This window comes from Cebus imitator, unplaced genomic scaffold, assembly GCF_001604975.1.
Source record: "Cebus imitator isolate Cc_AM_T3 unplaced genomic scaffold, Cebus_imitator-1.0 Scaffold315, whole genome shotgun sequence".
In the NCBI taxonomy this organism is placed as follows: Eukaryota; Metazoa; Chordata; class Mammalia; order Primates; family Cebidae; genus Cebus; species Cebus imitator.
In genome coordinates this window covers 349,459-373,817 of record NW_016107630.1, presented here as the reverse complement: position 1 = coordinate 373,817, position 24,359 = coordinate 349,459, and the positions used below count along the sequence as shown (strand labels likewise).

General features: G+C 33.9%; 1 protein-coding gene across 2 annotated transcripts in view; it reads right to left on the bottom strand.

Annotated features, from left to right (window-relative positions):
* DPYD (dihydropyrimidine dehydrogenase) overlaps positions 1-24,359 on the bottom strand; it is a 758,429-nt gene that overhangs the window by 413,161 nt on the left and 320,909 nt on the right. For both annotated transcript variants that reach the window (XM_017503801.2, XM_017503800.2), the window contains exon 11: positions 1,884-2,099. In XM_017503801.2, the coding sequence (XP_017359290.1) occupies positions 1,884-2,099 (216 nt within the window). The remainder of the gene's footprint in view (positions 1-1,883; positions 2,100-24,359) is intronic.

Below are 24,359 nucleotides of genomic sequence, written 5' to 3'. Positions count from 1 at the left end.
TTCTGCAAAATCATGTATGGAAAATAATCTTTTGTAAAAATGGCATTACATAAGCCCAAGGTGGCTTCATTATTTTTGTCATTGCAATTTGCACAAATATGTTTAAAATAGTCTGCACAATATTTTGTTGTACCCATCATCAAAGTAAAATAGGGTTTCCAAAAAGCTCCACATGGTTATGTTTCATGTGCCAAATTTAATTTCCATTTGTTCATAACTCCCCTTTTGAACCAGCATCACAGACTTCTAAATTGATAGATTAAATTCAAATTGGAGGTTTAGAAAGAAGTTAGCTTCCACATTTATTTCTGCTGGTGATCCTAATAAAGGCAAGTGCTCCTAGGTTGCTGAAATACACAGCATCACAAATCAATGCATGTCACCAACAGTGTAAAGACTGATGTCTCTGATTAATCAGAATTCAATTATTGCAAGCAAAGAAAACATCAAATTCAAAGCAGCACACAGCTTTTTTAGCTATAATTCTTCACTTGTGCCCAATTAGCCACCTATTTCTGTTTACATATATATATATATATATTTAATAGCATAACAATATAGTCAGTAAATGTTATCTGAGACTCAGTTTTCTCCAACAGATTAAACATTTGATTATAGCTTCTCAGTAATTCTTAAAGAATCAATTGAAACAAAGACAAATATACTATCAATATTCTAGAAGGTTATAAACAATTGATTCATGATATTCTAAAGCTGAATCTAGTACATTCTGTTAATTTTTACACTTTGTTTAATAAAAGTATTTCTAAATATTCAGTCGATTGATTTGAAAAAAATAACTTCTCTTTAGGTATCTATTTATAAAATATAAAGATTTTTTATATTTAGATACCTCACTGTTTTTCTTCTAACTTTTGAGAATTCTCTAGATTTTCCTGACCACACTTACACATAGCATCTTGTAAAGCTGTCAGAATAAGACAGCCTTAATGTTTTAGCCAGAATAATGCCAGCTATTGATCCCAGTAAGAGGAAAAAGAAAGAGAGAATGTGTTTAATGGGGCATGTTTGTTCTCTATTATTTTCTTTGCCTAAGGATAAAGCTGATTCAAATAATGATACTCTTTTCTTAGTCACTAAATTCACACATTCACATACATTAATTATTACTAACTACCAGTTAGTATTAAATACATTGAGAGGTTTAGCATTTGTAATTTATCAATACATGATCTAAAAATGTTAAAGTCTGTTGCCCTTTTCTAATTCAAAACCATATAAGGATGCAACCCTCTGTTGTATAAAGCATCCTGCTTTGAAAACATGCATTTATATGCTTTGTGTACTTTAAAGACTCCATCTCAACTTTAATATGTAATTTATTTCCTACTAAGTATAAGGTATCCACTTCTGGTGTGATTACAAAGTCATAATGTTAAATGTAATTCAGGGTATTTGTTTTTGAGAAAGGTTTCTGTATTCAAAATTTATGAAGAATCTATCTTATTACCAGTACCGATAAATTACATTGAGATTCTTTTCGACATAAATTGAATCCCAGAATTTTGTGCAAACCAAACCAATCGTGTCCCTATCTTTGAGCTGAGGCATCCAAAAACAGTGAAACAATTAATAATACAAAAATAAGAATTTTTCATGAGTTTGTGATTATTAAATGAAAAAGTCACTTTGTAATATTTATGTTTGATGTTGCCCAGATAATAGCAAATGAGAAATGTATGTCTCCCTCTCCCTCCATGACACAGAAAGGAAAGAAACTAAGGACTAATATGTAATGATAGGTCTTGTCAAATATTTTAATAAGTAGTATTTCTCAGTAAAAAAAAAGCCATTATAATATTTATACCTTAATTAAAATACATGATAGACATTTTTAAATGACTTCAATAATATTTTCTTACCTTATCAAGAGAGAAAGTTTTGGTTAGGGCAAAACCCCATCCAGCTTCAAAAGCTCTTCGAATCATTGATGTGCTGGTAGCCGGAGTTGCACTAGCAAGACCAAAAGGATTTATAAACTTCAATCCGGCCATTTCTACACTAATGTCCACCAGATCAATAGGAGTGTAAAAGAGGGGCAGTTCAGGCTTGGCAGAAACTGAAGCTCCATATTGTGACTGCAAAATATAAACCAATACTTGCTCTCATATCACACCACATTGTCCAGATAATATTTTATAAAAATCACTTCAACACAGCATATGAATTAACATAGATTACAGCAGTCTGTTTACAATGAAAAAAAATGGCAAAAAGTCAGTTAGCTGTGAACCGAATGGATATAATATCCTTTTTTAATTTCAAAGGTGGTATGGAGAGTATTAGCAGAAACAAAATCAATTAAATCAACAAACAACTGCATTTAAAACATACTGAGATTCAAATACATAAGGGAATAACTTTGGAATTTTTCTCCCTAGTCCCATTAACCCAGCCTCTTTGTACTTAATTTATGAAAATACCTTTAGTGCTCAGAGATACGGGCAATGGCAAGTCAGGAGGCCTAAATTCAATTTCCAGTAATCTCACTACTGTTTAGGGGATTTTAGGAAAGTCAACTTATATGTCCCTGTCTTTTCTTCTCTATGGTTTTCAGTATAGTAGCAAGAATGCTGCTTGCCTAATTTCTACCTCACAGGAATATTGGAAAATTCAGGAAATCATAAGCTGCAGGGAAACATTTAATTTGGAACGTGGGTAATGCACTCATGTGCATTACAGGGGTTTGTTTTTTTCTGAAACCAAATAGGTCCCAAACAGTTTATCTCAAAATCTTCAACCGGCACTGAAAACTGTAAATTTTTCTTTTTTAAATTATCACTGTAATAATGCTTCTTTGCAGTATTATTGGAATGATTTAATAAAAGCACTTATTCTTAGCAAATGGCACACTGAAACATCTACATAGGTGCTTGCTAAATGTTGTCTCCTTTTCTGGCTGGGAGGTTATTAAAGATTGCATCAGGCCTTTTGTTTGTAAAGTCTCTCTCTCCATTCCTCCCTCCCCTTCTCTCTCTCTGTTTATCTCCTAAAGACAAATAACACTGGAAAATACAAAAAGGATGAATTTTCTCAGCCAAAGCAGTTACTGAATGGACAGGGCTAGTTAATTCAAAAGTAGAAATCCTTTCTCTTGTGAATCACCACTCAAAAGAAAAGTTATTTGAGCAGAACTTTAATTTTATAGGAGTGTGTCTTGTGTAGATAAAGATTGCCATGACTTGCATAGAAATTATTTCTAGCCCTCCACCATTTATAATGCAAAGCAAAGTTTACTTAATATGTAAAAAGGCATCAAACTTGTCAATTGAAACATTAATGTGTCTCTGGTACATGCAAAGAGATGCCTCATGGCATCCAGGCTTCAGTTATGGCAGGCAGGCACGTTCTCCCAGGGATGTTCTGGACTTCAAGACACATTTCTGAATATTAGTTAGTCTGATTATGAACATGATTTCTTCTGTCCTCACATAGGATTACAATACTATTAAAAGGATTATTAGCAAAGACAGAAGCTATACTGTAAAATATATGAAATATGTAAAAAATATATAATTTGAGGGGGCGTGTGTGTGTGTGTGTGTGTCCCCACACATGGGTGTTTATAATGACAAAAACTGGGAAAAAGTCAGTTAGCAGTAAATCGAACACATACAATATCATCCTTTTTAAATTTGAAAGGCAGTATGGAAAGAATTATCAATTAAATGAACAAACAAGTTTATTTAAAACATACTGAGATTCAAACACAAAAGGAAATAATTTTAGAATTTTTCTCCCTGGTCCCACTAACCAGTCTTTTTGTACTTAATTTATGAAACCTTGCTGATGGTATTTTCTTAGCTCTGTGTAATCATAATTTAAACTGAAATGAGCAAGTTTTAGTGTTAGACCAAGGAGGAATTTCCTGACACTACTGGCTGAATAATATTGGTAAAAGTTTAGAAGCACCTTCCCTGTCTTAGAAATAATGTGAGCCAACTTGCCTTTGATGCCAGTAGCAGAACTACATGTGGTCCTACATACCTGTACTTTATAAGGTGAAATAAATGACCCTACAAGTATTCTTCTCTTTTCATGGCTGTGTGCTGAAATATCTAATTTTTTCAATCTTACAGAAGAATTTTGGTTTGTTCATAATTGTAGCTATACATGGCATCAGGCAACAGCCCAAGGAGGCAGATATATATGTGCAGTTCAACTTGCTTTGCTTAACTAATGTAGTTTTAAATAAATAAGGCATTGCTCTGAAATTCTTAACAAGGTTCCTGCCTTAACACTTAGAACATGATTTGCACAAATTTTGCAAGATTAAGCTTCAAAAGAAAACAAAAAACAAACACAACGAAACAAACTATAAAATACACACACACACACACACACACACACACACTTCTTTCAAATGAGAAATACAGCTTCTTATACATATTTTCTTTTATTCACAAAAATGCTACTTACCTATATGTATTTATAATATGATCTAAAATCTTCACTTGTCATAGGCTGTATATTTTCATACTGTGCAACACAGGGCTATTATTGGCTTTGTCTTTGTCATGCTACAGCAACTCAGTCTGTTTAACTTCATCATACATCCCTGCCCTAAAGTATGCCTCCTTTCTGAACTTTTAAAGCCTGTTCCCCCTATATACCCTTGCTCAGGGAACTCAAGCATGTCTACTTTCAGCTCTCATCACAAGGTTAATTCCTCCTAAATCTCAATTGCAATCTCCAAACTCAGATTTCCAAGAGACTTCAAGACTTTTGGATGTAAATGTTTTGCTGTTACACTTTAACCTCAACTCTTTTATCTCATCATATCCCCTGCTAATGAATATGTTATCTAGATTTTCAATTTCAGACAATACTATTTTTCCAGTCATCCTGTAATGTTAGTAAACAACAGATACAGGAAAACAACCTAGGTGTTGAACAATAGGAATTGGTTCCACAATGGTTCTACTGTGAAAAGGAATGCTATGCTAGCATCAGAAATGATACAGCAGAAAGTAATTTACTGACATGTAAAAGGGTTTATTATGTACAAAGCGAAATAAACAGTGGGTTATTATTATAATATTATATGTAAATTCCAAGTTTTCAGTGGAAAAACGTATATCTATTTTGCTATATGTTTCTATATATCCATCAATCACAAAAGATGAATATCAATATGTTAGGAGAATTATAACTTAGAATCAGGGTTTTAGATGACCTTTAATTTTTAAATATTTGCTTATTATAATTTTCATGTTTTCAACAATAAACACAAATTAATTTGAAGGTATACTAAATAAAATAGATTTGAAGGTATACTAAAACAATTTTTAAAAGAAGCCATGTGTATTAGTCCACTTTCATACTGCTGATATAGACATGTCTGAAACTGGCAATTTACAAAGGAAAAGGTTTAACTGGATTTCCAGTTCCACATGGCTGGGGAAGCCTCACAATCACGGCAGAAAGAAAACCGGAGCAAGTGACATCTTACATGGATGGCAGCAGGAAAAAGAAAGAGAACTTATGCAGGAGAACTACTCTTTTTAAAACCATCAGATCTCATTCAACTTATTCACTATCATGAGAACAGCATGGAAAAGACCTGCCCCCATGGTTCAATCACCTCCCTCCAGGTCACTCCCAAAACAGATGGGAATTCAAGATGAGATCTGGGTGGGGACACAGCCAAACCATATCACCATGATACTCTAAAAACCCATTAAGTGAAGCTCAAAGTTTGAGCCTGCCCTTTAGTTTCCTCCATAGGCTGTCTTGACTAAAATTTTTCAGCTCTGTTTATTATTACGTAGAACTAGAACAATTGAAGTGACTATCTGCTTTAAAAGCATTATTTTACAAAGAGAAAACTAAAGCCAAAGAAGGTTAAATGAATACCTGTAAGTTACTCAGTTACTGGTAAAGCCACAATAAAATATATAGTTTGCTGTCTTGTTGGCTTGTGTTAATCCACCTCTTAGAAATAAAATGTTTTGGGCCGGGCACGGTGGCTCACGCCTGTAATCCCAGCACTTTGGGAGGCCGAGGCGGGTGGATCACGAGGTCAACAGATCGAGACCATCCTGGTCAACATGGCGAAACCCCATCTCTACTAAAACTACAAAAAATGAGCTCGGCATGGTGGCGCATGCCTGTAATCCCAGCTACTCAGGAGGCTGAGGCAGGAAAATTGCCTGAACCCGGGAGGCGGAGGTTGCGGTGAGTCGAGATCGCGCCATTGCACTCCAGCTTGGGTAACAAGAGCGAAACTCTGTCTCAAAAAAAAAAAAAAAAAAAAAAAAAAAAAAAAAAAAAAAAAAAAAAAAAAAAGAAAGAAAGAAAGAAAATGTTTCAATCATTCCTGCTCAAAAATGTTTTGTGCCTCCAACTTAAAATTTCTTTGCATAGCATATTCTGATATTTTTATAACAGTGCCAATATACCTGTTATACTCAGTTATTTATGTTCATATAGAACTATTTTCATTATTTATTCAGCGGGTATTTGTTAAGAACTTGAGGTTATAAACACAAACAAAACAGATGAGGTCCTTGACTTTTATATAAAAAACAACAACAAAAAAACCCAAAAAATATGCTACCGGTTACCACCAAAAACACACAAAATTTAACCTACTGATAGCTCATCACACTGTATCTGTCCCTATCCATTATCTTGCGCATTTTTACCTGCCTAAAATACAAATAAATCTAAGACTTTCTTCATGCGTTAAACTCTTCATAATCCTTCCAAAGTCAACTGACTCATTTAAGCATATACTTGTTAAGACATTTCCTTAATACCATCTATACACTTTTCTGAAGTAGTTACCTCATTTTTATTTGCTATTCCACCTTTTTAAAATTATACTTTAAGTTCTGGAAAACATGTGCAAAATGTGCAGATATGTGACCTAGGTATACATGTGCCATGGTGGTTTGCTGCCTCCATCAACCTGCCATCTACATTAGGTATTTCTCCTAATGCTGTACCTCCCATAGACCACAAACCCCTGACAGGCCTCAGTGTGTGATGTTCCCCTCCTTGCTTCCATGTGTTCTCATTGTTCAACTCCCACTTATGAATGAGAACATGTGGTGTTTGGTTTTTTGTTCTTGTGTCAGTTTGCTGACAATGATGGTTTCCAGCTTTACCTATGTCCCTGCAAAGGACATAAACTCATCATTTTTTATGCTGCATAGTATTCTATGGTGTATATGTGCCACATTTTCGTTACGCAGCCTATCGCTGATGGGCATTTGAGCTGGTTCTAAGTCTCTGCTACTGTAAACAGTGCTACAATAAACATGTGTGCCTGTGTCTTTAGAGAAGAATGATTTATAATCATTTGGGTAAATATCCAGTAATGGTATTTGCTTGGTCAAACGGTATTTCTATTTCTAGATCCTTAAGGAATCACCACACTGTCTTCCACAATGGGTGAACTAATTTACACTTCCACCAACAGTGTAAAAGCATTCCTATTTCTCCACATCCTCTGCAACATCTGTTGTTTCTTGACTTTTTAATGATTGCCATTCTAACTGGCATGAGATAGTATCTCATTGTAATTTTGACTTGCATTTCTCTAATGACCAGTGATGAGCTTTTTTTCATATGTTTTTTAGCTGCATAAATGTCTTCAGACAGAGAGCAAAATCATGAGTGAACTCCCATTCACAACTGCTACAAAGAGAATAAAATACCTAGGAATACAACTTACAAGGGATGTGAAGGACCTCTTCAAGAAGAACTACAAACCACTGTTCAAAGAAATAAGAGAGGACACAAACAAATGGAAAAACATTTCCATGCTCATGGATAGGAAGAACCAATATCGTGAAAGTGGCCATACTATTCAAAGTAACTTATAGATTCAATGGTATCCCCATCAAGCTACCACTGACTTTCTTCACAGAATTTTTAAAAATCTACTTTAAATTTTATATGGAACCAAAAAAGAGCCTGTATAGCCAAGACAATCCTAAGCAAAAAGAACAAAGCTGGAGGTATCATGCTACCTGACATCAAACTATACTACAAGGCTATGGTAACCAAAACAGCATGGTACTGGTACTGAAACAGATATGTAGACCAATGGAACAGAGCAGAGGCCTCAGAAATAATGCCACACATCTATTACCATCTGATCTTTGACAAACCTCACAAAAACAAGCAATGGGGAAAGGATTCCTATTTAACGAATGATGTTGAGAAAACTGGCTAGTCATATGCAGAAAACTGACACTGGACTCCTTCCTTACATCTTATATAAAAATTAACCCAATATGGATTAAAGACTCAAACGTAAGACCTAAAACCATAAAAACCCTGGAAGAAAACCTGGGCAATACCATTCAAGACATAGGCATGGGCAAAGACTTCACGACTAAAACACCAAAAGCAATGGCAACAAAATTGACAAATGGGATCTAATTAAACTAAAGAGCTTCTGCACAGCAAAAGAAACTATCATCAGAGTAAACAGGTAACCTACAGAATGGGAGAAAATTTTGCAATCTATCCCTCTGACAAAGGGCTAATATCCAGAATCTAAAACAAACTTAAACAAATTTACAATTAAAAAAAAAAAAACACCCCATCAAAAAGTGGGCAAAGGATATGAACAGGCACTTCTCAAAAGAAGACATTTATGTGGCTATTCCGCAATTTAAAATATGCTGCTACTCAGCTGTCATCATACTCGGCCATACATGGCAATTTTCTCTTCAAATACAACATAAGCTCCTTGAGGACAGTGATCAAACATATCTTATCCAAATCATTATCTTCATTGCAATTAAAAATATGCATCTATATAAAATACTTATTCTTTAAGGCAATTCTTTCCTCTGTAGTAATAAAATCACCTTTTACATGGCAATCCTCAAGCATATATTTAAAGAACTAACATATACTTCCTACATCTCCCTTTTTTTCTCTAGGCTAAACATTTTTATCTTTATAATTATTTTTAATACAAAATGCTTTTAACATTCTAGTTATCCTTTGTTAGGTATCTCATTTACTGATATGTTCTGAAATTGAGGAATCTACTAACATAGTTGAAAGGGTTAAAAATGAGAACTTGAATTTTTGCCATTTCCCTCCTTCCCTTCCTATTCTAAAGCAAGAACCATTTTATAACCTGGACATCAACATGACCTCTTTGATTGTTGAAAATACTCAATGAAAACTAAAGAAAACTACAAAAGCAAAAGAATCTGAAGTTCTAAAGAACCGAGATGAGGATGGCAAAAATGGAGATTAAAGAAAAGCTAAATGTCCAAGTCTTTCTTAGACATAAGAGAAAATAACAAGGATGTCTAAAGACTATTTCTAAAAAGTTTGCTTTTTTCACCCTTAGAATTTTTTGGGGGACTGAGTAAAGATTTTATTCGTTTATAATAAAATTTGTAAAAATTAACTCCACGGCAAGAATAGACCATGAACTGTCACAAATATATATGTGTTTCACTTAATTTTTCTCATTTCATTTTCATCCGCAAACTCCTTCAAGGTTCTTCACTACAAACAGAATAAAGCATAACCTCAGCATATGTAATCCCAATTGTGATCTGGGCTCTTCCCCCTTCCCAACCTTTCTAATCTCATCTCCTAGCCTTCCTTCAAAATATTTTATGCTTCCACTTATTGAACTAGTTATAATTTCTCAAATAAAACAATATCAATAATGCATCTATGCATTTTGCCTTTTTGTTGTTTTTTGTTTTTGCTTAAAATGTTCTTTCCTCCTGGTGTTAATGGTTTGAAAATTCCAACTAAGCCTTCAGAAGTCAGTCTTGCTGTCATTTCCATTAAAAAACCTCACTGAGTGTGAAAAAGGGAGACGGGGAGATGACATATCATTTAATGGGTATAGAGTTTTAGTTTTACAAACTAAAAAAGTTCTGGAGAAACATGATGTATGTGCTTAATGCCACTGGAACTGTACATTTAAAAGATGTCTAAGATGGTAAATTTTATATTATGTACATTATGTCACAATTTAACCATAAGTAATTTTTTAAAACTAAAAAAAAATGTCTAGAAAGCCTCTTGACAGAAGATATTTTGAACGTGTAGTGAAGGCAAAGTGTTTAAGTTTCAAAACCTAAAGTGTGTAGCAGGCCCTGGAAAGGTAATGAAAGCCAAGAAACTTAGGATCAAGCTGAAACTCTTGAACTACAGGAATGTAGTCACTGGAGTCCCTTAGATGCAGGAAAAAAAAAATTAACTACAGTGAGTTATGTTTATGTTCCACATAAGAAAGAACTTTGAATTAGAGCTGTCCATTAGGAGAAGGGTCTGCCCTGGGAGATGTGAGATCATTTCCACTGGTTATGACTCAAATTATCTATTACTCATGCCATGGGGGTGAGGTTGGAGCTAGAAAACCTTTAAGATATTTTCCAAGCCCTAATTCCATGACTTCATGATCATTATCATCAAAAACTCTGAAGTCTTGGCTGGGCACCTTTTTCACAAGAGGCTTGTAGAGAAATGAACTCAGAAAAGGCCTATTCAAAAATCAGAACTGGTCATGTTCTAAGATATATTCCCATAAAGCTCTGGGGCCATGATAACTTATCAATATATAACCTGTTAGAAAAACCTATTGTCTCTTTTTTCAAAATTTGTTCCATTTCTCACCTCCACTACTAAAACCTGGCCTAAGCATGGTTATCTCTCACTGAATTTACCACAATAATTTCAGCTCGTCCCTTTGCTTCATGTCTGTCTTTCCCAGCACAGGAACCAGAGTAGGCTGATGGTTCCTACTCAACGTTTCTTGTGATTGTGGTGATGGTTACACGACTCCATACATCTGTCAAAATTCACCATATGGTACAACTGAAATTGGCAAATTTTATTACATACAAATTATATTGCAGTAAAGCTGATGAAAATGTAAAAAAAAAAAAAAGAAAACCCAAAACCTCCTCAGCTTTCCACAAGCGAAGCTGCTTCCTAATCATACTCTGTACTTGTTCGGTATCTCCTGCTTGATTTAATTTCAGCACCTAGCATAAGACTTGGCAGAGAGATGCTCGACATATTTACTGAATGTATTAGACTAGTGACCTTGGGTATTTAGTGTCTTTTTCAAATTAGTTCCCAGTAAGGTGATGGTCAGTTTAGATGAAATAATCATTGACTTTATTCCAAATCTATAAAAGTCCATTATTCTATGATTCTAATGTAGAGTGGCATTCAACTCTGAGCTACGGAAGACTGTTGAATTTAGGACAGTCTCTCCAACAGCCATCTAGTGGGAACAGTAAGTAATTGCCCTGGGTAATTAAATTTTATATATATATATATATATATATATATATATATATATATATATATTCTATAATTCACTCACATTAAATGAAATTAACATTCACCAATGTCACACTTTTGCCAGAGTCTTGCCTAAAATAGAGCACTTTTCTCTCTACTGGAATTTTGACTTCCAGTTTAGAACGAACTCCTTTGGTGGCAAGTAACAAACTGGCCTCAGATGCTTATCATGAGGTATGAGGATCTCACAAAATTCATGCAGAAATGCAGCCAGGTCTCCAGGAAGACTTGGGAATTCTTGAGAACATAAGATTCTTCATGCTTTGTCCTCTTTCTATGTACAGCTACTTTATTCTTCCCCTTCTTCCAACTGGCTTCCTCTACTTATTTATCCAGAATGATTAATATTGTATAGGTCTAGCCCAGTCACTTTTTACTCTACTTATCAGAAATATGTGCAGAGTTTTAAAAATTATGATGTTCAGACCAGGCGTGATGGCTCACACCTGTAATCCCAGCACTTTGGGAGCCCGAAGCAAGCGGATCGTGAGGTCAGGAGATCAAGAACATCCTGGCTAACACGGTGGTCTGTCTCTAATAAAATTAAAAAAAAAAAAAAATTAGCCATGCGTGGTGGCATGTGCCTGTAGTCCCAGCTACTTCGGAGGCTGAGGCAGGAGAATCGCTTGAATCTGGGAAGTCGAGGTTGCAGTGAGCCAAGATCGTGCCACTGCACCCCATCCTGGGCAACAGAGTGAGACTACATCTCAAAAAAAAAAAAAAATTATAATGTCCAGACCAAGTAGCTTCCTACTAATTATATCAGAATCCCTTTGAGGGGGATTCAAATATTAGTATTTTAAAAAATCCCTTCAAGAAATTACACAGAGCATTCAAGGATGAAATCACCTCTCCAGTAATATGAGCTCTCTTCCTAATTCCTAATTTTCAAGTAAGAGATTCAGGCTTGTTCAAGATGGTGTTAGGTGTCTGGTTATTCACCTACGTGGCTACCAGGGGTCTGTTCAAGAGAACAAGGACTGCTTCAGTTCGGAAGATAGTCTTAAAGGTGCTCATGTGGGCCTCCCACCTGCTAATAAAGTATCACCTCTGACAAGCATCAACACATGTCCAGATGTTAAGGTCTACTGTAAAAATAGGACACTTTTAAACTGTTTTCTGTTTTATACTTAAAATCAACAAGATAACTTGTCCATTTGCAAGTAATATTTATACCAGACCCAGTGATAGGTATTTTTTATCACAATTTTAAGGTATGTATTATTCTCCTAATGAAGATGAGGAAAGTGAGGCTCAAAGAAAGTAAACTGCTTGTCCAAAGATTAATAAGTGGAAGAGCAAGACTTTAATTGAAAGCATACACTAACTACATTATATCAAGCTGCCTCTATCTTAAATAAATAATAATTTTCTAAACTATTAGTGTCCTCAAAACAGGAAACTAACTTGAAAGTTATTCATGATGGTTTGATTGAACACAAAGAGTAAATATACACACACACTGAAAAATATTATCAAAAATAAAAACCATATACCATTCAAATATAATTAAGAAAATCATAATGCCATTTATTCAAGAATAGAAATAAAAATAAATACAGTCTTAAGCTATAATAACTCATTATTTTATTATTAAATCATTACTCATTACCACTGGTTTCTTATCTTATACCTGGTTGAGTCATGGAATAATAGAAGAGACATTTGCATGTATAATGATTATGTTGTTGGGGAGAACCAACTCACATGATAACTATATATCCCAGTTGCATTTTCTCCAAATTTGCTTTACTAGAATGAAATTTGAAAAAAAAAAAAAAAAAAGGAAGAGAAAAGCACGACTAAAAGCAATATTAGTGGTAGTGTTTGTTGTATTTGATTGAAGAAGAAATCACCAACACTATGTTCCATTCAATTCAAAATTATCAAACAGCTTTCACTTGCTCATTTTGTTTATATTTCATTGTTTATACTACAATGGACCCTATCTTGGAGTACAGCTGCTATAGAACCATCCATTTTGAAATTATTTTAAGGAAAAGAATAAATAATATTGTGTAGCTGTTTATGGCTAGATTAATTCAGACTGGATTAATGCATTAATTAACTCAAGCTCAGTTACTTTGCTCTTTAAAGAAATATCTATTGAGGGAAAAATCTTATAAGGTAGAAATTAATTTGGATTAGCTGTTTCCATGATGGAAAGGCCTAGCTCCAGTGATTACAATTATAACATAAAAACAGATTTCATTTCTCCATTTTGAGAAATTATTCGTAATAAAACTTCTTTTTGATAAGAAATCTTTTCTGATATGATGCTTCAGAAGTTTCTACAAAATAATAATTCATTTTATTCATTTCTTTAAAAGACTATATTCTCATTCCTCTTAGTAAGATACTTGTAACCTGAGCATAAAATGAGAATAGAAAATTAAATAACATTAATTGGCTCCATGGCATAAATGGTCAGCACATCTGGACTCTGAAAATTAAATGATATTAATTCAAATCCATGTGTGATCTTTCTCCATCTAAACTCTACCTCCACCCTCAATTATCAGCTCTTTAACAACTTAACGTAGTATCATGCAAAAATTCCTCCTCCTTCTTCAAAAAACCTATTCCTCCCCAGTTTTCCTGTTTACTTTATGACACTACCATCCCTCAAGCTTAAGTTAAAACCTGTTAGTTGTATTATTTTTGATATTTCTTCTCTCTCAACTCCCATATCTATTCTACAGCAAATCTAGTTATTTTTGACTCAATTCTCTTTGTCATTATTATCTCTTACTGAGACCTTTTCTTACTGATTTCTGCATTTTTCTTGCCTCCTACTCAAATCTAGTCTTTATCCTTACCAGAGTAGGGTTTTTAAAACAGAAATTTGATTGTGTTATGCAACTGCTTAAAATTTTCATTAGTTTTCCATTGGATTTTGTTAATATTCAAACTTTTCATGATAGCCTACAAGCTTTTTCATGATATGGTCCTGTCTAGTTATCCAAACTTATGCCAATTTCTAGAAATATACACATCATAGTCACATGTGCCTTTTACCAAACTCTGTTTTTGTTTTTAACTGGATGTTTACACTTGCTATTTTCTCTTTCTGACACATTATTTTTCCATGTTTCTATTTCTATGTAAAATCTTCTCTAACTGACATGTACCAGCTCGTTTAGCAACCTAAAGTAGTATCACCAATGAGCCAAGTGAACTTGTAAAACATGCTTCCTAAACCCCATTTGTCCCATGAGCTAAAGTATTTCCTTAGCATATGAAAATCTATCTAGAATATGTATCAAGTGCCTACTATATGGCAGGCATTGTGTCCAGGTGCAAGGAACACAGCAGTAAACAGAGTAGCTTTTCTTTCTTTCTTTTTTTTTTAAGTAGTCTATTTTACTAATTAATGGTTATAAAATTGCTTCATTAAATATTATTATTTATATATTAATATGCTGAGAGCAGTATTATTACACATCTCTTTTCCACAGCTTTATTGAAGTATATTTGGTCTACAATAAACATAATTAATATACAAAATTCAGTGATTTGGATATATACATACATTTATGTTACTATCACTACAATTCAGGTACCATCATATTCATCACCTCCAAAAGTTTCCTTGTGTCCCTTTGTTATTGTTGCTTGTTTTATCTCTTTTTTTCCTTCCTTTCTTCCTTCCTTTCTCTTTCTTTCATTCTTTCTTCCTTTCTCTCTCTTTCCTTCCTTTTCTTTCTCTCTTTCTTCTCTCTTTCTTCCTTCCTTCCTGCCCTTCCTTTTCTTCTTTCCTTCGTTCCCCTTCCTTCCTTCCTTCTAACTCCTTGTCTCCTTTCCTTCCTTCTTTCGTATTTACCTTTCTTCCTTCTTTCCTAACTCCCTTCATCCCTTCCTTCCTTCTCTTTCTTTTCTCCCTCTCACTTCCTTTCTTTCCCTTCTTCTCCCTCTCTCTCCCTTCTTTTTACCTTTCTTCCTTCCTTCCATTCCTTTTTCATGGTAAGAAAACATAAGATCCACACTCTTAACAAAATTTTCCCTGGAAAATACCTATTTTTCATTGTAGGCACTATGTTACACAGAACTACTCTGGAGCTTACTCATCAGGTATAACTGTAACATTATATCCAATACACCCAACGATCCTTCTCACCCATCTCCTGGTAACCATCATTCTATTGTCTACTTCTACACATTTGACTACTTATGTGCCTCAAGTAGAAGGAATCATGAAGTATGTGTCCTTCTGTGATGACCACTTCATTTGGCATAATGTCTTCCAGGTCTAACCATGCTGACACAAATGATACATTTTCCTTCTTTTTTAAGTCTGACTAATATTCCCTTGGATGTATAAATCAGAATTTCTTTATCCTTTCATCTATCAGTGGCCATTTAGGTTATTTCTATATCTTGGCTGTTGTGAACAACGTTGCAGTGAACATGTGGATACAGATGTCTCTCTGAGATAATGATTTCAATTATTTTAGATATATACCCAGAAGTGGGATTTTTAGATCATATGATAGTTCTATTTTAAATTTTTTGAGAAACATCCATACTGCTTTCTATAACAGTTCCACCACTTTACATTGCACCAACAGCTGTACAATGGTTTCACTTTCTCCATAAACTTGTCAAACTTTTGTTTTTCTGATAATAGTCATTGTATCAAGTCTGAGGTGATAACTCAATGTGGTTATGATATGTATTTTCCTGATGACCAGTGATGAGCATTTTTTCAAGTACCTGTATTTGTATAGCTTCTTTGAAGAAATGTCTATTCAAGTCCTTTGCTAACTTTTTAAATTGGACTATTTAAATAGTTTGCTATTGAATTTTTAAAGTTTCTTATATATTTTGGAAATTAACTGCTGGTTAATTAATGGTTCGTAAATATTTTTCCCACCCTAAAGGCTGCTTTTTCATTCTGTTGATTGTTTCCTTTGCTATTCAGAAGCTCTTTTAGTTTGTTGTAGTCTCACTTATCAAGTTTTGCTTTTGTTGACTACACTTTTAGTGTCATGCCCATCAAATCACTGCCAAAATCAATGTCACAAAGCTTTTCCCATATGCTTCCTTAAAAGGCTTTTTACAGTTGTAGTTCTTGCATTTTAGACTTTAATTAATTTTGAGTTAATTTTTGTCTGTGGTGAAAGATAAGGGTCCAATTTAATTCTTCTGCATGTGGATAGCCACTTTTCTAAATGTAATATTTATTAAACAAACAATCCTTTCTCCACTGTGCATTCTTGACTTTCTTGTTGAAAGTCATTGTATATGTTGTATAGTTGACTGTACATGACATGACGGTAGGATATGAGCTCTCTATTGTTCCAATGGTCTACATGTTTGTTTTTATGCCAGTACCATACTGCTTTGATTACTATTGCTTTGTAATTATTTTCAAATCAGGAAGGATAATGCTTCTAGCTTTGTTCTTATTCAAAACTGTTTTTGTTATTTGGGTATTTTGTGGATTCATATATATTTTAGAATTACTTTTTCTATTTCTGTAAAAAAAGTATTTAAAATTTTGATAAGAATTTCATTGATTCTGTACATTTCTTTAGGTCAAATGGAATCTTTAACATTAGTTTTTCCACTCCAAGAATATAGGATGTCTTTCCATTTACTTTTGTCTGCCTTAGTTTCTTTCAGTATTTTAGAGTTTTCATTATACAAGTATTTCATGTTTATGGTGCAGTGTACTCCTAAGTGCTTTATTCTTTCTAGTCTTATTGTATATGGAATTTTTTCTTAATTTTTTGGATAGTTTATTGTTCGCATAGAGAAACACAACTGCTTTTTATATGTTGATTTGAATCCTGCAGCTTTACTGAATTTGTTTATTATTCTCCAGTTTTTTGTGCAGTCCTTAGGGTTTTGTATGTATAAGATCATGGCATCTGTGTTTAAGTTTTATTCTTGTTTTCTGATTTGGATGCCTTTAATTTCTTTGGTTTGGCAACTGTTTTTTGCCCATCATTCTGTTAATACAAGTGTTATCACATTTATTGATTTGTGTGTGTTGAACCAGCTTTGCATCCTAGGAATAAATTTTGCTTTATGGAGATTTATAGGTCATAGGATATGATCTTTTTAATGTGCTGTTGAATTTGGTTTGCTAATACTTTGTTGAAAATTTTTGCATCCATATTCATCAGGGTTATTGGCCTGTACATTCTTTGTTTGCGGTGTCTTTGTCTGGCTTTGGTAACAGTGTGATACCGGTCTCATAAAATGAGTATGGAAGTATTTACTCTTCTATATTTTTTATAAGAGTTTAGGAAGAAAGGATATCCATTTCTTCTTTAATGTATAGTAAAATTAAACTGTGAAGCTACCTGGTCCTAGGCTTTCCTGTTTGGGTTGATTTTTGATTACTGACTCAACCTTCTCATTTGTTATTGATCTTTTCAGGTTTTCTATTTATTCTTAATTATGTCTTGCTAGGTGGTATGTTTTTAGAAATGTATCCATTTCTTCTAGGTTGTCAAATTTTTTCATAATAGTCCCTTACGGTCTTTTTTAAAAATTTCTCTGGCATCAGTTGTAATGTCTCCTGTTTCATTTCTCATTTTATTTATTTGACTCTTCTCTCTTTTTTTTTTTTTTAAGCTGAGATAACACACTGTCAATTTTCTCTTTTGGAAAACCAATTCTTAATTTTATTGATTTTTTTCCTATTGTATTTTATTCTCTATTTCATTTATTTCTGCCCTAATCTTTATTATTTCTGTCCTTCTGCTAACTTTGGGCTAAGTTTTGTTTGTTTTGTAGTTCATCGATGTTTAAAGTTAGAATATCTATTTCAGATCTTCTTTCTTTTTTAATATAGACATTTATTGCTATGCAACATCTCTTGGTGCTGTTCTTGCATGAGCACTGCTTTTTTATTAGTCTTTTGGTAGTTTGAGTTTTTGTTTTAGTTTGTCCTGAGATATATTTTAATTCTGCCCCCATGATCCAATCATCCCCCACCATGACCCACCTCCAACACTGGGGTGTAATTCAACATAAGATTTGGTGGAGACACAGATCCAAATCATATCACTAAACTACAGTAATACTTTAAATTTTTTACATTCTACTAGTTATAATACTATCAACATAAAAGCATGTAGACTATTATAGCTTTTACTGCATACAAATGGAAGGGTCTGTTCAAATAAAAAAACAGTAAATCAACTTTTAAGAAATGATTTTAAGTTAGACAGAGATCCCCTAAAATAATAAATAACATGCTGACAAATTTTCAAAAGTGTCAATCAAAAAGGTAACAATTGCCATATTGACAGATCCAGGGGCAAAGGTGGTGATACTGCTGACAAGATGTCAATGATTACAGTAATAAAGGCATGGTGACCAGCTCAGGGTGGTGCCTGACAGCAAATCCATGTAACATAAAAGAGTCAGTATGATCAAGGTGAGAGTGATGAAGATAAATAAAAGAAGCTGACATTTAAGAAAGGTGACAGCAGTGATGTTAAATATTAAACCTTGGAATAAGAAACTCAAAATTGTAAGTCAACAACATATTAGCCAATACCTGCTTTTATGTTAACCTATTAACCCTTGTATTTCTAGAAGGAGAATTCTCTGAAACAGACTAATGTAAGAATAGATTGTGAAGAGAAAACCAGTGTAGTTGCCCAGAGGTCACTTGGAAATAGCAATAACAATATATATAGGGAAGGACGTGAAGGTCAAATGAGAAAAACTACAAAGCCCAAGCATGCTCATTTGTATCTTTCTGTTTCCAGGGTAACTCTATGCCACCATCAAGCACCAGATCTTTTAGTAGTCTAAGGTATTATTTATCACCAATGAGCCAAGTGAACTTGTGAAATCCATTTCCTAAACTCAGCGTCCCCATAATCGAAAACATTTCCAAATAGTATTTATTAAGTGCCTGTATATGGCAGGCATTTCATTGGCCAGCCACCAACGACAACATAACCATTGTTCTAGGGATGTAACAGAGAACAAAACTAATGAAAAATCTATTTGAAGGCTACACTCTCCTGGGATGTTGTCTGGCATACAGTGACTGTTCCATATATGGGAAGCGATCTGAAATGAAATAAGGTAAAATTCTAAGGATTGGTTATAAGAATCACAAAAAGTCCAATATTTGTCCTCACTCTGGTGCAGAGTTCTCTGATGACCGGTAGGAACTTACTTATGTGTTCTGACTTCCACATGCTCAGCTGGAGTTCAGAAGAAGAGAAAAGAACATCATGAGGGAGAAGCAAGCTGGCTATTGAAAAGAACAGTCTAGCCCCTGCATTGCCCCAGCATTGCCATTAGCTAGTTTTAACACCTTATGAAAGGTATTACATTTTCTTCTGTTATTTTTTATGGATGTTATTCTTGTCTTTATCTCTTTGAGGATATTTAACAATTTTTGAAGCATTTTCAGAAAATTATATTATTGTTGTGTTCTCCTGAGTGAATTATCATACTTTGTGAATTTACCCTTTTAAATCCTGCTCCTCAGTTTCCTAACTCATGGCCAATGACATCTCAAGCAAATCTGACATAGTTTTCCAGTTTGTAAAATGAAGAAATGGTTACTCCAGAGGTAATTTTGAGTATAATATGAATGCTAAGCCCCTAAAAATAATGAGCCATAATGGGATTCAATAAATTAGACTGATTTTTATATATATTATTTGGGGTTTAGAACCATATAAAATTACAATTGTGTCCCTTCCGTGAATGAAAATAATGAGGTTCAAGATAACGTATTAGAGATTTAAAAAGTTGTTAAGCCCTTGAGCTGGGAATTCTACCTCTTAGATGACAATGTTCGGTGTCAGAGACATAAGTGAGAAACCAAAAAGGCAACATGATATTCCCAAAAGTTTGAAGGCAGAATTAATGAGCAATTAATTCAGGACTTGAATCCTGACTGCTTGACTTTCAGGCTGCTATTATACCATCCTGGATATTTTTTGATCTGATCCTTCACAACTTGTTTAAGATTCAATTTTACTGGATCATTGAATTCAGAAGAAAACAGTTTTGGTCAAAATTTCCAATTACGTTATTTTGTATTTAAATTTTCCACAGCAAACTCCAGGTTTTGGGTGTTTTATTTCATTGTGATATATTGTCATTAGACCCAGAGGGCCCCATGCATTAGGGCATTGAAAATTTGGCATGGGATGCATAACACTTCCAGTTTATTTGGACCAATTCATACTACAGTGGTTAATTTCTTTCATACTCCATCAACACGAACTAAAGTTAGACTCCCTAAGTATTGGATCAGATTTTTCAGAGTTATTATTTTCTGCCCATTCTAATCTTCAGTTATCTCTGCCTGAAGTAGCAATCTACTGCTATATTGGTAAGGAAATATTCTGTCTTTATGAAGACAATTTCATTTTAAATTGCTTTTCAGGTCAAATACTGCCATTTAATAAAACTTTGGAACCTATACAAAGTCAATAAAAGGCATTAAAATTACTTATTAGTCATGGTATTCTCTTCCTCTATCACCAACGAGATAGTTTTGTTTTGATAGCTCCATTAGGTACAACCTCATTCCTCATTTTTTCCTTGACTTCCTTTTAGAACATATGGATGTGACAAAAAATAAATTCCCCTTTATACACAAGAAGATGCACATTATTAGCAGAATTTTTAATAGAAAAAGTGTCAAGTCTCTGATGAGTAATTATTTAAAAATATTAGCTAAAGAACACATCACAGTTTAACTTGAATGTACTATCAAAGAGGAAAATTATGTGGAGAGTACTATAGAGTTTATTGTACTTTTATTTATAAGGAACTGAAAAAGACTTCATTTTTCAATGACTATAAGCAAATTTGACTTCAATACTTGCCATTGCAAGAGATAAAGATGAGATCACATGCATTTCTGGTACTAGTTAAGTCTAAAGGCTCAGTTCCCCCATGAGACTGACCTGAAGTCATCTCAACACTATGATCCTGACCCAGTGGAAAACTTAGCATAAAAAGAGCATTTAGCCATGACATACTTCAATATTATTTTTTGGAGGCTATCACTATCTCAAGCTGAATCCATTATGATTTAAAACTGTCTTTTTATTGATATTCATTGTTTTTCAACCTGACAGTGGCCAATGATTTATATCAATCTTCTCTTAAAACAGGAATTAAAGAGTTTGCAATATATCTTAAACTGAAGGACACTTTTTCAATAAGTCTCAAGATTTTAATACAGTTGTCATTTCAAAAGCCTGCCTCTTCTCAGTTGGAAAGAGGTTTAGAGAAGAAGAAGGCAGCTCTGTTGATAAGATTGTTTTTATCTGAGGCAGCAGAGGATTCAAAAATTAGTATGACATATCGATGATGCCTTTTTTTCAGGCATTTTTATTCTTTAAGTGCAAGAACACTGCAGCTGGCTGTCAATCATTAAACCACAAAATGAAATCCTTTGCCTGGCTATGAGATTTGCAACTATACCAATGCTGGTAAACTAAACACCAAATTATAGCCTTTTCTCCTGCCTCACCCAGATTTCACAGGGGCTGCACACCCAAATAAATGCCTCTTGGCTACCCATTCATCTAACAGCTGGAAAGATGACACTTGACATTTGGAAACTTTCCTGTGAAGATTGCTGCAAGGCTTTCCCATTAGCTTCCTGGTGAGACTGTAAGGTCGAATAAGCTGCCTCAAAATCTGCAAAGGGTAACGGAAATACTCTAATATTAAGCCTGTGCAATTTAAATTTCTAATTCTCAAATCATAGTTCTTCAGATATTGTAGAAATCACTAGTATTTTTCAGGGCAAAAGAATGCCTTTGAAGATGTGGAATTAAAGTAATATTTTAAGCAATGATAATGATAACCAGTGTCTTTTATTTAAAGTTGGGACTGAAGGTCTTCTAAGTAACAGGGACTTGAACACAGAGAAGTTCTTGTAAGTTTGTTTTCTAAAATCCTTGACTGTCGTATTTTTAACTACCGTTCATCTTTGTTCAGAGCAGAAATCTTTAACATGAGACAGAGTTATTACCATTCTTTATGTTTTTTTCCACATCATAAATATTATTAAAGATGGCTTTAAAATTCTTACAATACAGCATTGTAGATTCATTTTGAAAATCACTGACCCCAACATAAACTAAAATAGTAAATATGCCATTATTAAAATACTGTCAACTTCTAAGTCTTTCAGGTATAAACATGCTTTTTTTCCTCTTAAGAAAGATAATTCCTGTCAAATGTCCCCAAATCAGAAATTGTTAATAAAATGATAGTTTATTAAAGATGGTAGAAAGACAAAATTCCTCACATAATCTCAACCCTAAAAATAACAGAATGTAAAATTTTTCATTTATTGATATGAATGCACATAATTTAAACAGATTTTATCACAATGATCTTTTTGTATGGTACTCAATTTGGAATTCCATGTCTTTAAATGTCTTTAAAATTGTCCGTTCTTGTTTTTTAACTATGTATTTTTCAAGTCAAAGATTAACAAGAATGAACAGGCTTCCCTAAGTGTTCAGTAATATGCCCACATTAGATGAAATTAATATTATGCTTAAAAAGGAAACTGAAACATTTAAAAAATATATGCAGAGGGCATTGAAGAAATAGGAGACATGAATGATATAACTTTCAATCTTGAATGATCACCATCTGAGACTACGATCACTTTTTAAAAGTCCAAGACCAGCCTGACCAACATGGTAAAACCCTGTCTCTACTAAAAATACAAAATTAGCTGGGCATGGTGGTGCATGCCTGTAATCCCAGCTGCTCAGGCAGCTGAGGCAGGAAAATCGCTTGAACCCAAGAGGCAGAGGTTGTGGTGAGCTGAGATCGCATCATTGCACTCCTGTCTGGGCAACAAGAGCAAAACTCCGTTTCAAAAGAAAAAATGTCAATTTAGTGATGCTGAATTGTACCTCATTAGCAAAAACGACAGATAAAGATTCCTACGGATGTTTACCTCTTGGTCCCAAATCACAAACCTTCTCATGCCATTCCATTCACAAATTCACCAAAAGGAAGCTCAGCTCACAGAAAGAAGATGGAATATCTAGCAATGACTGGACTCTTGATTTCTCTTCAAACTAAAATCTCAACTACCATTTGTACTCACTCTATAACAGGCCTATGGCATGAATTTGTCTCCACTAGATCTTGAAATCACAAATTCATTTCACACAGCCTACTGAACTGCCATCAGATGGTAATGACTTTCTGTCACTCTCCACCTAGGGCAGATGTGAACTAGTGACCAAGAGGTTAAAGGCTCTGTATCTCATTACCAATCCCTTGAGATACTTAGTTCCCTCAACCACTGGTGACTTTTTTGTGCCTCAATCAAGCCAGAAGAAAATACACACAAAAAAATTGTAAGCAGTAAAAAATAGGTCACCAAAGCAAGACATCTACGATAGTTTTGATGAACCTGATAAATATACCCATACACGACATACACCTGAGTAGAATCAAAGTAACTGCTAACGAACTTCATTACAACTTTCAATTCTATATCATATAAGATATAAGCTACCATTAAGCTGGAAAACACTGCAGAGGAAGAAACTGAGGAAACCTGTGCTTCATGAGCTTACTGGGTTAAGGAATGTAATTTAGATTCGGTATCATTACATAACATTTGTGTGTGTCTTGTATATCTATTCTAAAATAATTCTGCTTCACAAGTTAGATTCAGTAGGAGGTTGACAAATTAGAAGATATAATGTAGATTTATAAATGAAATAATCAAAACATTAGACACCTAACATGGATACTTACTATAGGAATATAGCATATTTTAATAAAAATAAAGTTTATAGAAGAATATTTTGGAACATATATTTAGGCAAACTCATGTATATACAGTGGTAGAAATACTGAACCTATCCAACAATGAAAAAATTAACTTTTTGTTGTCTTTATTGTTGTTGAAAGTTGACTTCAAATGATGGCTGCCAATAAATAATATTCTGTAACTATTCGACTGCGATTATTCTGTATGTAACTAAGTAGGCAGTGACTCCTGAAGTCACTTAGAAATATGTACTCAAAATTTTTTTAAGTTTAAT